This window comes from Anomaloglossus baeobatrachus, chromosome 7, assembly GCF_048569485.1.
Source record: "Anomaloglossus baeobatrachus isolate aAnoBae1 chromosome 7, aAnoBae1.hap1, whole genome shotgun sequence".
Classification (NCBI taxonomy): Eukaryota; Metazoa; Chordata; class Amphibia; order Anura; family Aromobatidae; genus Anomaloglossus; species Anomaloglossus baeobatrachus.
The window spans coordinates 99324366-99340141 of NC_134359.1; the positions used below are offsets into that span (position 1 = coordinate 99324366).

The 15776-nt window shown below is 43.6% G+C and overlaps 1 protein-coding gene across 1 annotated transcript in view; it reads left to right on the top strand.

Annotated features, from left to right (window-relative positions):
• ABCA12 (ATP binding cassette subfamily A member 12) overlaps nucleotides 1–15776 on the top strand; it is a 158325-nt gene that overhangs the window by 63281 nt on the left and 79268 nt on the right. The window contains exon 18 of the mRNA XM_075319698.1: nucleotides 12397–12524. Within this exon, the coding sequence (XP_075175813.1) occupies nucleotides 12397–12524 (128 nt within the window). The remainder of the gene's footprint in view (nucleotides 1–12396; nucleotides 12525–15776) is intronic.

The following is a 15776-nucleotide window of genomic DNA, read 5'->3' on the forward strand; positions in this document are numbered from 1 at the left end:
ACGGCCTAGCCCGTTCATCTACGTCCCCCCCATTTATTCAACGTGTCCAAGAGACCCCCGGGTCCGGAGACCCTAGAGCCACCACTCCTGAAGGCTCGGATCCGAGCAGCGCCGGCTGCTGGCACGGGGGCGGCACAGAAACTTGCAGCAAATCCCCTCCAAAATCTGCATGCAACACTTTTAGAATAGCTGTGAATTCTCTGTAAATTTCTCAATTGATCCACAGTGAAAAAAAATCCTTAGCATGTAGATCTACACTAAGGCTGTGAGAAATGAAGCACAAGATTTTGATCCCTCTGATAGTAAAATAAAGCTTTTATCAATGTAGTGATAGGGGTTGGACCTAATTTTTAAAAGCAATGGACACCTTTGCATATTTTTAGAACACTGCAAGTTTTATCTATATATATAATTGCCTTATTCTGTCTGTCTGTCTGTCTGTCTTGCTCCAAAATTGTGTTACGGTGACACAAAGCTGATTGGCCGCTGGGCTCGCCATGGCCCCGCCCCCCGCACGGATTGGCCGCTCGCCTCGCCTCGGCTCCACCCCCCCACGGATTGGTCGCTCGCCTCGGCCTGGCCCCGCCCTCCGCATGGATTGGCCGCTCGCCCCGGCCCTCCGCACGCATCGCCAGACATAACCTTGCGCTGCTGGGATCGTGACGGAGCCGGTGTACGCTGGTAACCATTATACACATCGGGTAACTAAGGTCCCTTAGTTACCCGATGTGTATCATAGTTACCAGTGTACACCGGCTCCGTCACGATTAGAGTTGAGCGCGGTTCGCGGTTCGTGGTTCTCCAGTTCTAGGCTCGAGTGATTTTTGGGCTGTTCGAGATCGAACTAGAACTCGAGCTTTTTGCTAAAAGCTCGATAGTTCTAGATACGTTCGAGAACGGTTCTAGCAGCAAAAAGCAGGGCTTTTTACAGCTACAGTGTGCAGGAGCCATTGCTGGCAGCCTGCCACAAGCTGGTAACCAAGATAAACATCGGGTATCCAAGCAAAGCGCTTTGGTTAGTAACCCGATGTTTATCTTAGTTACGTGCAGGAAGCCCACACTTTCCCGCTCAGCTCGCTCCGCCCCCTCCTGCCCGCGGCATGTACACACACATACACACACACACACACACATCCCCCCCCCCCCCCGCTCGGCTTACCTGCGGTGATGAAGTCCCGCCATCCCGACCTCAGCGCTGTCACTGTCCTCCATGGCCGCCGCTTGTCACATCACCTCTCGCTTCCGACCCGAGACTGACTAGCGGTGACGTCACGGACCTCTCGCGATACTTGCTGTGAAGGCGCCGGTCATTGACCTCAGTGACAGGGGCTGTCGGCAGTGCTGGAGATCAGCGCAGGTAATGTACCTCGCTGACAGCAGCACTTGTCACCCCCCTGCAGTGACCTGGGCTGACCCATTGATGTTAGCTCAGGTCACTGCATTGCTCTCCCAGCCAATGGGGAACATCCTGCTCTTCATTGACTGGGACAGTGTGGATCGTCATGGCAACCCCTTGGATTACAGCAGACCTGGATTTGTTTTTCAATCTAATAAATTGGTTAAAGAGGGAATGTTTTGGGGAGTGTTTTTTCAAATAAAAATGTGTTTGTCGTCTATTTTTTTTTATTACTGACTGGGTTGGTGATGTCGGGTATCTGATAGACGCCTGACCTCACCAACCCCAGGGCTTGATGCCAGGTGACATTACACATCTGGTATTAACCCCATATATTACCCCGTTTGCCACCGCACCAGGGCGCGGGATGAGCTGGGGCGAAGCACCAGGATTGGCGCATCTAATGGATGCGCCACTTCTGGGGCGGCTGCGGCCTGCTATTTTTAGGCTGGGGAGATTCCAATAACCATGGACCTCCCTAGTCTGAGAATATCAGGCCCCAGCTGTCTGCTTTACCTTGGCTGGTGATCCAATTTTGGGGGACCCCTACGTGTTTTTTTTTTTAATTATTTATTTAATTTAAAATAACAGCGTGGGGTGCCCTCAGTTTTGGATTACCAGCCAAGGTGAGGTTGCCAGCTGTGGTCTGCAGGCTGCAGCCGTCTGCTTTACCCTAGCTGGCTACAAAACTAGGGGGAACCCTACGTCATTTTTTTTTCATTTTTTTGGCTAAATACAAAGCTAAGCACCCCTTAGTGCCACATGAAAGGTACCAAAGGGTGTTCCACTTTTTCTCCATTTTTTTCTCCACTTTTTCTCCACTTTTTCTCCACTTTTTCTCCATTTTTTTCTCCACTTATTCTCCACTTTTTCTCCTCTTTTTCTCCACTTTTTCTCCACTTTTTCTCCACTTTTTCTCCACTTTTTCTCCTCTTATGCTCCACTTTTTCTTCACTTTTTCTCCACTTTTTTCTCCACTTTTTCTCCTCTTATGCTCCACTTTTTCTCCACTTTTTCTCCACTTTTTCTCCTCTTATGCTCCACTTTTTCTCCACTTTTTCTCCTCTTATGCTCCACTTTTTCTCCACTTTTTCTCCTCCTAATCTCCACTTTTTCTCCACTTTTTCTCCACTTTTTCTCCACTTTTTCTCCTCTTATGCTCCACTTTTTCTCCACTTTTTCTCCTCTTATGCTCCACTTTTTCTCCACTTTTTCTCCTCTTAATCTCCACTTTTTCTCCTCTTATGCTCCACTTTTTCTCCTCTTATGCTCCACTTTTTCTCCACTTTTTCTCCACTTTTTTCTCCACTTTTTCTCCACTTTTTCTCCTCTTATGCTCCACTTTTTCTCCACTTTTTCTCCACTTTTTCTCCACTTTTTCTCCACTTTTTCTCCTCTTATGCTCCACTTTTTCTCCACTTTTTCTCCTCTTAATCTCCACTTTTTCTCCACTTTTTCTCCACTTTTTCTCCACTTTTTCTCCTCTTATGCTCCACTTTTTCTCCACTTTTTCTCCTCTTATGCTCCACTTTTTCTCCACTTTTTCTCCTCTTAATCTCCACTTTTTCTCCTCTTATGCTCCACTTTTTCTCCACTTTTTCTCCACTTTTTTCTCCACTTTTTTCTCCACTTTTTCTCCTCTTATGCTCCACTTTTTCTCCACTTTTTCTCCACTTTTTCTCCACTTTTTCTCCACTTTTTTCTCCACTTTTTCTCCTCTTGTGCTCCACTTTTTCTCCACTTTTTTCTCCACTTTTTCTCCACTTTTTCTCCTCTTATGCTCCACTTTTTCTCCACTTTTTCTCCACTTTTTCTCCACTTTTTTCTCCACTTTTTCTCCTCTTATGCTCCACTTTTTCTCCACTTTTTCTCCACTTTTTTCTCCACTTTTTCTCCTCTTATGCTCCACTTTTTCTTCACTTTTTCTCCACTTTTTCTCCACTTTTTCTCCACTTTTTTCTCCACTTTTTTCTCCACTTTTTCTCCACTTTTTCTCCTCTTATGCTCCACTTTTTCTCCACTTTTTCTCCACTTTTTCTCCGTTCTTTTTCTATGGTCAGTCTACCCATTAGCTCTGCTATGCATACTGTAGCTCTACACCTACTGCACATGTTACTTTATGATTGACATCTCTTTTCGTACCAGAGCTGTCTAAGCCTACTCTGACCCCATATTTGTCATTACTATATTGTCCTTGTACTGTATTATGACATTTGTATCATGTGTTTCATTTCTTGCTGTGTTGCAATTTTTTTGCTGCATCCCAATTGTACCTCTACATTGTTAGAGTTTATGTTATTGTTCTCTCACTCTTATGTGATACTGATTATTGTCATTTTTCATGATTACATGCAGATAAGTCCAATCTTAGGCTCAGGCCGAAACGTCATTTGTAACTTGTTTTGGACAAAAACATATATGCTTATGAAAAAAAAATTTTCTTAATACGGACCAATAAAGAGTGATTTTGCATTACTATCCATTGTGACTTACTGACTTAGTCTGGGAGATATAGAGTGCCGAGGTTACTCACTAATTTTATCTATTATTACCTCTGAGCACCTATATACCAGTGAGCAGAGCTTCCTCTACAGTAGTTCTCCTGATTAGGCATGCCCTTACCTCATGAGCAGGGCATTGCAGCTTTGGTAGCAACCATTACGACATGGACTCTGCTGCTGTGGACCCGGGGAGAGTGAGTGCAGATTCATTGCACCCACACTCCTCACATGAAGGGTCCGCACTCCTAGAAAATGGGGGATACGTTCCCTGAGTGTCTCCCCCCCATATTCTAGACGGTCCAGAGTCGTCGTGGGACCCCTTTATTTTTTTTCTTACAATAAATTGGTGAAAGAGGAAATGTTTTGGGGACTGTTTTTTCAAATAAATTTCTTTTGTCGATTTTTTGTTTTTGTTAGTACTGACAGTTTATGATGTTGGGTATCTAATAGACGCCATGACATCACAAACTGCTGGGCTTGATCTCAGGTGACTTTACAGCTAGTATCAACCCGATTTATTACCCCGTTTGCCACTGCACCAGGGCACGGGATGAGCTGGGGTGAAGCGCCAGGATTGGCGCATCTAGTGGATGCGCCACGTCTGGGGTGCCTGCGGCCTGCTATTTTTAGGCTGTGAAGGCCCAATAACTATGGACCGTCCCACCCTGAGAATACCAGACCACAGCTGTCCGCTTTACCTTGGCTGGTGATCCAATTTGGGGGGGACCCTACTTTTATTGTGTAATTATTAATATTTATAAAATAATTATAAAAAAGAGCCTGAGGGGACCTCCACATTGGATCCCCAACCACGGTAAAGCTGCCAGCTGTGGTTTTCAGGCTACAGCCGTCTGCTTTAGCCTAGCTGGCTATCAAAAATGGGGGGACCCAACGTAATTTTTTTTTTTTAACTATTTTTTAAATAGAAAAAATTAATGGGCTTCCCTGTATTTTGATTGACAACCAAGGTAACGGCAGGCAGATGGGGGTGGCAACCCATAGCTGTCTGCTTTATCTGCGCTGAGAATCAAAAATACCGCGGAGCGCTATGTCATTTTTTTAAAGATTTATTTTTACAGCACTGTGATGTCCAGCAATCAAAATACAGGGAAGCACATTTTATTTTTAGTTATTTAAATAAATAATTAAAAAAAATATATATGGGCTCCCGCTGCATTTTTTGTATTGCTAGCTAAGGGTAATCCAAGCAGCTACTGGCTGCTAACCCCCACTGCTTGGTGTTACCTTCACTGGCAATGGAAAATCCAGGGAAGCATTTTTTATTTTTTTTGCCAAAAAACTACAAAAAAAGGACGTGAGCTTCGCCATATTTTTGTATGCTAGCCAGGTATAGCAGGCAGGTGCTGGAAGAGTTGGATACAGCGCCAGAAGATGGCGCTTCTATGAAAATGCCATTTTCTGAGGTGGCTGCAGACTGCAATTCGCAGCAGTGGGGCCCAGAAAGCTCAGGCCAACCGGTGGTGCGGATTCCAATCCCCAGCTGCCTAGTTGTACCTGGCTGGACACAAAAATGGGGCAAAGCCTACGTCATTTGTTTTCTAATTATTTCATGAAATTCATGAAATAATAAAAAAAAGGGCTTCCCTTTATTTTTGGTTCCCAGCCGGGTACAAATAGGCAACTGGGGGTTGGGGGCAGCCGTACCTGCCTGCTGTACCTGGCTAGCATACAAAAATATGGCGAAGCCCACATAATTTTTTCAGGGGGCAAAAAACTTCTGCATACAGTCCTGGATGGAGTATGCTGAGCCTTGTAGTTCTGCAGCTGCTGTCTGTCTGTATGGAGAAGAGCAGACAGCAGCTGCAGAACTACAAGGCTCAGCATACTCCATCCAGGACTGTATGCAGAAGTTTTTTGCCCACCAAAAAAATGACGTGGGCTTCGCCATATTTTTGTATGCTAGCCAGGTACAGCTGGCAGCCACGGGCTGCCTCCAACCCCCAGTTGCCTATTTGTACCCGGCTGGGAACCAAAAATATAGGGAAGCCCGTTTTTTTTAATTATTTCACTTATTTCATGAAATAATTAAAAAACAAATGACGTGGGCTTCGCCCTATTTTTGTGTCCAGCCGGATACAACTAGGCAGCTGGGGATTGGAATCCGCAGCACAGGTTAGCCCGAGGTTTGTGGGCGCCTCTGCTGCGGATTTCAGTCCGCAGCCGTCCAAGAAAATGGCGCTCTCATAGAAGCGCCATCATCTGGCGCTGTATCCAACTCTTCCAACAGCCCTGGAGCCGGGTGGCTTGTTGGGTAATCATGAGTTAATACTGGCTTTGTTTTACCAGCCAGTATTAAGCCAGAGATTCTTAATGTCAGGCACGTTTGACCTGGCCATTAAGAATCTCCAATAAAGGGTTAAAAGAAAGACACCACACAGAGAAAAAATTCTTTAATAGAAATAAATACACAGACACATTAGAGACTCCATCTTTATTACCCCTGTCAGCCCTCCACGATCCTGCTCTTCTGTCTTCTTTCTTTCTAGTGTAGTAGTAGTGACGATTGTAGTGAGGATGAGATTCACCAGCTCATCACTTGGGGCTGGGGAACCTCCATCCTCACTACAATGCTCACTACAATCGGGAAGCAGCGTACAGCCTTCACTCCGTGAGTGATCAGTGCTGGCTGTCAGCGGTAACAGCGGTATCGCTGACAGACGCGTTACCATAGCAACGGTGCTCTCGGAGCCGCGGTTAGCGGTGATGTCACCGCTAACTGCGTTGCTATGGCAACGGTGATCTCCGTTAATGACCGCCTGTGTCAGCCGGTCCCTAACGGAACGGGGAGTCGACCGTGTGCTAGAGCATGTCGCCGGTACACGGCGATACACATATGTGCACCGTGTACCGGAGAGATGCACTCGCAGGTCCTACATGACGTGTCATAGTCATGTGACCAGTCTGTAGCCAATGAGATAATAGCCACGTGACTGGTCACATGGCTATTTTTACGTCACGATAGGTCCTGCTTCTCTGCTGGCAGTGCAGGTCACCGGGAGGATTCAGCGATCATCGGATGGAATAGCGGCAGGAGACAGAGTGCAGAAGGGATCGCGAGGACCGGTAAGTGTTATGGCAATGTTTATTAACTGTTTGTGTACATTTATAATGCATTTTTATGTGTTTGTGATTGCCTCCCATTATAGCCTATACGTTCGAGTTCGGTTCGTCGAACATTCGACGAACCGAACTCGAACGGGACCCCCGTTCGTCGAGCCGACCTCGAGCCGAACCGGGACCGGTTCGCTCATCTCTAGTCACGATCCCAGCAGCGCCAGACATAACCTTGCGATGCTGGGATCTTGACGGAGCCGGTGAACGCTGCTAACCATTATACACATCGGGTAACTAAGGTCCCTTAGTTACCCGATGTGTATCATAGTTACCAGCGTACACCGGCTCCCGGTACACATGTGCAGGGAGCCGGCATTATACTCCTCTCCCCCCAGGACTACTCCTCCTATTATAGTCCTCCTATTATATTCCTCTCTGAGTATAATAGGAGAACTATTATAGCATGGGGGATGGAGCACGATGGGGTGCGCAGCATGGGGGATGTAGCACGATGGGGGGTGCGCAGCATGGGGGATGTAGCATGATGGGGAGTGCGCAGCATGGAGGATGGAGCACGATGGGGAGTGCGCAGCATGGGGGATGGAGCACGATGGGGGGTGCGCAGCATCGGGGATGGAGCACGATGGGGTGCGCAGCATGGGGGATGTAGCATGATGGGGGGTGCGCAGCATGGGGGATGTAGCACGATGGAGAGTGCGCAGCATGGGGGATGGAGCACGATGGGGAGTGCGCAGCATGGGGGATGGAACACGATGGGGGGTGCGCAGCATCGGGGATGGAGCACGATGGGGAATGCGCAGCATAGGGGATGGAGCACGATGGGGGGTGGGCAGCATGGGGGATGGAGCACGATGGGGGGTGCGCACCTCCCCCCAACACGCACACACAACACACCACACACACACTGGGAACCACAAACACCGCCATACACAGACAACCACACACACACAGACAACGCCGCACACACACAACACCCAACACAGAAACACCGCAGCATACATAAATATACGCACATACCGCACAACACACACATTGCACAAAACATACCTCCCCTCAAAACACACCACACCCACACAAACCGCACAACACACACACACACAACGCTACAGACACACAGCGCTCCACAAACAACGCAACACACGCAACACACATACAACACCGCTCTCACCCCCGCCACACCCAGACAACACCCAGAACATGTACAGCGCCCTACACAAACACTTGGTAACTACACACAACAACATCTATATATATGTATATATATATATAACAAAAATCATACATGAACTACACAATACGTAAATTCTAGAATACCCGATGTGTAGAATCGGGCCACCTTCTAGTATGTTATAAAACATTTCTGCAATTTAATTGAAAATATTTTACAATTACGATTCTGCAGCTTGCAAGTATTATAGTACACTGCAAGCTGCTTGATTCAGTCTCAAGCAATCAGTCTCAATCCTGACAGCTGGCTCCCTGTCAGCTCAGATTCCCTTTCTCTCTTCTTGCAAGCTCAAATCAAAGCTTAAATCAGACAATATCAAACTTAAAACTTAGTAACGTGTTTATGAGAGGAGAGAGAGGGGATGAAGACTGAGCCTGAATGCTTGAGACTGAACAGAATCGAGCAGCTTGCAGTGAATTTAATTTTTTTTTTCAGTAACATCCTAGTTCCTATTTGTGCAGGCAGAAATGATATATTTATCCTCACATGATACACTATTTTAACAGGGCATTTACAGGAAACTGTGGTGTTCAAGCCACTCATAAAATAATGTGCTAAAAACAGGACTTTGTTCATTTTTATTTTATTTTTCCTATAAAAAAAAGGAGAAAGGGATTGTGAAGGTGAAATTTCGAATGAAATGATGTTATTAGTACAATATGACCATCACAAATACAAATGAATGCTAAATTATGGATAAATAGGAATTTGGATCAATAGCCTTCACTATTTCCCTGTTAAGACTACCAAGCACAATCCCTAATTACTGTTCCTTTTATGATGTACTCTGTAAATAAGACAATTAGCAACATTCAGAGAGCAAACATTTTTTCTGTTTGCTTATTTTATATTTAACAAAGAGCTATTATTACCCGTGACAGAAAATTACAGCACTAACAGTGCATATCATTACTGGAAATTATGCGCCTTCACCCTAATATGTTGTTACTGTAGTTTAAGTATGTCTGTCAGTAGTTTTGTCCTACAAAAAACCTGGAAGGATGATTAAACACCTTGATGTATGTTTTAGTATCAAGTAATATGAGAAGTTAAACTCATCCTTGCGCCATGATTGCAAGTGCACTGATGGCCATCACTTTTTTGTGCAATGTTACGGACACTGTGCACTGAATGCTCCCTAACCACTCCCTCTCTGATCTGAGTGACAGTTTTAGTGCTCTGCTGAGCAAAGGGGAGGGATTAGGGCGTGTTCATTTCAGAACTAGGGGCAGTTCACATGAAGTTTACTCCTCCAAGTCACTTGCAGTTTTTGTACAATGGGGATTAAAACTTTTTCTAGCTAATTCTGAGGACATATAGAAATAAAGTTTTAAAGGGAACCTGTCACTTGATTTGGCCTCTGTATGCTGCGGCCACCAACTGTGAGCTCTTATATACAGCATTCCAGAATACTGTGTATAAGACCCCAGGCCGCTCTGTATAATGTAAAAATCACTTTTGTTATATTCACCTAGGGGGCGGTCCGGTCTGATGGGTGTCGCTGCTCTCTGGTCTGGCGCCTCCTCTCTGTTGCGATTGCAGTCCTTCTTCAACGCAGCCAAGTATGGATGATGTGTCCTATGTCATCCACACTAGCCGACATTGAGGTTCTGCGCTGCTGCAATTTGATCTCCCCTGCACAGGGCACATCAAAGTATTGTATTGCACATGTGTGGGCGGCTTCCTCGCGCCTGTGCATTACAGTACTTTGATCTGCCCTGAGTAGGGCAGATCAAACTGCGCCTGCGCAGGACCACAATGTTGGCAACGTAGCACACATCATCCACACTGGGCTTGGTTGAAGGAGGACGGTCAAAGGAGACGCCGGATCGGAGAGCAGCGACACTCATCGGACTGGACCGCCCCCTAGCTGAGTATAATAAAAGTGATTTTTACATTCTAAAGATCGGCCTGGGCTCTTATATACAGTATTCTAGAATGCTGTTTATAAGGGCTCATTAGTGGTGGCTGCAGGTCTCTTTTGTATCTGTCTCAGCAGTTTTGAATAGGTCAAAAATGTAATCCGGAACAGATGCTGTATAACTAGTTTAGTATGCTTGTAATCCATGTAAGACTTTGTTCACAATAGCACCAGGGATTCCTTTAAAACCAAAGCCATGGAAGCTACAATCTATCAGTACAAATCTGTGCTATTGAATTGCAATGGGGTCAATCTGATTTCCATTGGGGTTCCATTATTTTTGACAGCAAGCATAGTACAGAGTCCTCTGCTACTCATGCGTTAAAAAAAAAATCTCCGACAGAGAAAGCGTGATACAAACTTAAGATGTACATGAAGGTTGCCAGGAAGTTAGAGCCAGAGCATCTAGATCCAACATGTTGAAATACTGCTCCAAACCCTCAGTATGGATCAATGCGGTGTCCTGATGCTCAGCTGCATTTGTAACATTATAATCTGTCAAAAATTGTATCATGATGTAAAGTCAAGAAAATCCAAAATTAAGCCCTTCAGGATTGGCAGATTTTTTTTATTTTTGCACCTTGGTTTTTTCCACACCTTCTTCCAATAGTCATAACTTTTTTTATTTTTCCATTGATGTAGCCTAATGATGGTTTGCTTTTTTTGTGAGACAAGTTGTAATTTGGAATGACACGAAACAAATCTGGCATAGGTTTTCCTTTTTGGCGTTCAACATATGTCCTAAATAATTTTATAACTTGATGGACATAGCAATACCAACCATGTCTATTATTAATTCTTTATTTTAAACACTGGGAAGACGGAAGGGAAGAACGTTAAACTTTAAAATGTTTTATTTGTTTTATATTTTTTTAAAACTTTCTGTTTTTCATTTTTTACTTTATTTTTTATTCTTCTTAGAGACCTTACCTTGTGATTATTGCTATAGAAGGCAATACCACAGTAATCTATAGTATAAATCGGGGTCCCCTTTGACGTTCTACAGAGTACTAAGTTTGAGGAGTACAAAGATGGCAGTGATGGTTCATTGTGGAAGGGAGGGAAGCCCAAAGAGCGTGCACACTGGCAGTCATGCTATTTAAATGCTGCTGTTAGAGATTGACAGTGGTAATTAAATAGCAGCTAAAGACGATCGCTGGCGTTAAAGGCAGATGCAATGAGTAGAAGGGAAGGACCCAGCACTGATGCACATAAAAATAAAATCCAAGGCCTTATTTGGTCATCTTAAAAACATTATTAGGTTAAAGGCTCCATAATATGCGCCTAAGCATGAAACTTGACGCGTTTCGGACTATAAAATAAAAACAGTTCTTAATCATAAGTAAAAATTTAATGTTTACTTATGATTAAGGACTTTGTTTTTATCTTATAGTCCGAAACGCGTCAAATTTCATGCTTAGGTGCATATTATGGAGCCTTTACCCTAATAATGTTTTTAAGATGACCAAATAAAGCCTTGGATTTTATTTTTCTGTGCATCAGTGCTGTGTCCTTCCCTTCTACTCATTTCTTCTAACTCTACCTCTGGACTGGCCTGTTAGTAGACCGCGTGCATTCCTGCTGAAGTCCTGGGACAACTTTATACTAGGTGAGCTGAAAACACTTTTTCTTACGTTAAAGGCAGATGCTGGCTGTGTATTACAGCTGACATTTCCCTGACAGCTCCTGAGCCGCTCTGTACACACTTATCCTGACATATAAGGCAGGCTGCATAAAGGTGTTAAAAAGGATCTTTCATTTGCCATAAAGATGTCATTTTTTTGCCTTTCTGTAATAGTCACTTTTCTATTGAATCTGGCGTTATATTTTATTTGTTTCTGCGTCTCTCCATTCCTGAGATATGGCCTCCTTCTCCCTATGTATAAATCTAGTCTTTTTTAGCCAGGTGGGCGTGGTCCTCAAGGCGACGCCCTCAGAGATGAGACGTGGACCACGCCCACTTTGCTTAAAAGACTAGATTTACATAGATGGAAGAGGAGGCCATATCTCAGGAATGGAGAGGCGCAGGAACAAAAGAAAAACAACACCAGGTTCAGGAGGACCGCCACATTAACACCCGGTTAAATAATTTATATATTTCTGCCAAGTGATACATCCTTTTAAATGACAAATTTGACTAAAACCAAGGAAATGCCAGGTTTTTAATAGACCTGTATTGATTGTGCTGTTCAGAAGTTATATATGAAATATATATTTATATCATGTTTTGAGCACATTGTGTTGTAATATTCAGGCCTGTAACGCAGCTGGTGTCGCTCCTCCCCATCGGATGACCTACTCTAAACAGATGATGTACAATCTCTCTGGGAAAAATATGGATGGCTATCTCATCTCCACAGCCTTGCAATTTATCCAGCAACGGTAAGTTTCTTCCCTCTAACTTAGCATCTTCCTTCTAACTTTTGAACATTACCATTCATTGTTAGGCCTGGTTATTTTCTGGCTTTATCCTAATGAATTGAAGATATTCAGCTTTTCAAATTCATTCCTAAGTGTGTTAGAAATGAACCATAATAGTGCAATCTATGGCACTATAGGAACGGAGATGATAAGCATCGGTTTACACTTTTTTGTAATGTAAATTGTTGGATCAATTGTTATACAGGCCTGTGTATTATCCAGACGAGCATAGTGATGCTCCATAGGTGGTTATGTACTTATGAATTCGGAGCGTCACTGCTAACGTGAAAGCAAAAAATAACATTTGCTTCACGTTAGCAGTGACGGAAAACAATTGGTATAATGTCTGTGCTGACATCTTTAACCTAATTTTTTATGTCTCCTTGGAGACCTTCTTCAGACAACATATGTGATAACAGCAGGTGTGCCCTCAGTGTTGAGTGTATTCACGTCCTGATTTCTTTCCGGAGAGCACTGTGTTATCAGAATCATCATCGCCACAAATAGATTTGCATGGACGATCTTGTTAAAGGGATTGTCTCAAATTCTTACATGGTTAAAATGATAAAGCGCTTGTAAAAAAAAACCCACATAACTTTACAATCATAAAGTCATAGAATAGTAGAGTTGGAAGGGACCTCAAGAGCCATCTGGTCCAACCCCCTGCGAGTGCAGGTTTTCCTAAATCATCCCAGCTATGTGTTTATCCAGCTTCCTCTTGAAGATTTCCTTTGATGGAGAGCTCCCCACCTCCCGTGGTCGCCTATTCCACTCCCTGACTGCCCTCACTGTCAGAGAGTGTTACCTACTGTCTAATCTGAATCTCCTTCCTTTAAGTTTCATCCCATTGCTTCTTGTATTTCCTTGTGCTAATGAGAATAGGGTAGTTTCCTCTGCACTGTGACCACTTTTCATATATTTGTAGACCGCTATTAAGTCTCCTCTCAGCCTTTTCTTTTTCAAACTGAACATCTCTAGTTCTTTTAGTCGTTCTTCATTGGACATGGTTTGCAGACTTTCTACCATTTTGGTTGCTCTTCTCTGGACTTGCTCCAATATATTGATGTTGTTCTTGAATTGAGGTGCCCAGAACTGTATTCAGTATTCCAGGTGGGGTCTGACCAGAGCAGAGTATAGGGGAATAATGACCTCTCTTGATCTTGATGCAATGCTTGTCTTGATACATCCCAGAATTTTGTTGGCTTTTTTAGCTGCAGCTCATGTTGAATCTGGGATCTACTATTATGCCCAAGTCCTTTTCCCCGGTGCTATCACCTAATTCTATTCCTCCCATAGTACATATACTTTTTACATTTCTTTTACCCAGATGTAGGACATTTAATTTGTCCCTGTTAAACACCATTCTGTACAATGTACTCTTTATTAAAAACCCTCTATATTCTCAAGAACTGAGGGATTTTAATCCTAGTGTACAACTCGTTGCCTAGGTTACAGACCACCCTCTAGTCTCAGATTAGACAATTAACTTGGTAAGGAGAATTCTATCACACTTCTGTCAATCTGTAATGGGCAACCCCTTTAAGTGATGTCAGAAAAGGGGTTATCAGTTCGGCAGATTCAAAGATTCAGCGCATCAGTGGTCACTGAAAGGCTGCAGAACGTAGATGACATACAAAATAATAAGATTGCCGGTAACACAGTGCTCGAAGTGGAGAATCAGCATCGGCTTAGAGGGTAAGTATGCTTTTTTTATTTTGGTGAACTCATTAAAAAGATGGGCTCTTTATGGGACAATTTTTTTTTTAATAATTGATGACGCACTGTGTGTATGAGTAGTGTGCAGACCACCAGTGATGCCATCATAGCCTCTATCACTGTCGTAGCCCATAAAGGATTTTACCACTGTGCTGCCATAGAACACAAATACATTATTGCCTATAACATCTACTGTATAAATTAAGAAAAAATGAATAATATTTACAGACTGGAAAAAAAAATTCCAGTGAATAGATTGACATTCTTTTATAGAGTATGGGGCCAACCTAGTGTTCATAGTGTATAGCAAATATGCATGTCCACTAATGAGCTGAATGCTACACGTCACACATGCTCAGTCACAGGTCAAAAACAGATTTCTGCATAATGATTTACCATCCAGTACAGTGGCCTAGAAAAGCAGATATTTTACCATTAACCTTTTCCCTAGCACAGACTACAAGACATGTTACAGATTCCTAATAAGAGTTAATAGCCCTCAAATAATGAGTAACTACACTATTTTTTATTATTTAACTGTTGATCAGCCTTTGCAAAGTTTAAATTTCAAAAACACACTTCATTCTCAAACATCATGCTGAGAGCACTGTTTTAACTGCCTAGTTAGTGCTCTTTTAAAAGCTACCTTGAACTGCTGCTCTAGCAAGAATTCAAGCTGAACGGAGTTTGTGGAGAGGAGAGCAGAAAAGCTCTTACAGGGAGAGTATTCGTAAATAGGGTTTGAATACAGATTATTGCTACAGCAAAAGCGGATGTTTTTCTAGATGGAGTGGGTTTGCCTAAAAAATGCTGGAAAATTCTTTACAAACTGATTCAAAGACTCTTTCTACTCATTTCTATATAAAAATCACTTTACTGTTCATCTGTTCAGTGTTGTGAGCATTTCTTTTGCTTCAGGTTTAAAAAAAAAGGGCAAAGTGAAAAAAATAAGTGCATGTCACTTCTTTAAATCTGCTGAAATTGAATCACTGTCCAATCAGAAGGCTGCAAAAGATGCTTAAGAAAAAAAACAACTACCAAACACTTTAAAAACTCCTTAAGGCCTTGCGTGCACTTGCCGTTTTTTGCCGCGGATTTCCTGCGGTTTTGCTGTATGTTTCGCTGCATGAAATGTTCATAACATCTCTGCAGTGAATCACCAGCAAAACCTATGGGAAAAAAAATGCTGTGCGCACTATGCGGATTTTGACAGCTGCATGTTTTGTTGCGAGATACCCGCAATGAAAACAATTGCATGTCACTTCTTTTCCGCAGGTCCCTGCGGTTTCGAGGGCTCGCAGATCAAACACCCGCTGATTCTGGGTCGGCGGAGGATTGATCCCCGGTATCTGGCCAGATGCTGCTCCCCATATAAAGTTTATGGGGAACAGAATCTGGCCCAAAGGGGTAGGAGCAAGCGCTTCATACTCACCGATGACCGGGCGGCTGTCACACTGCTCCCACGGTGGCTCTTTCATCTTCCAGAGCCGGCTCATT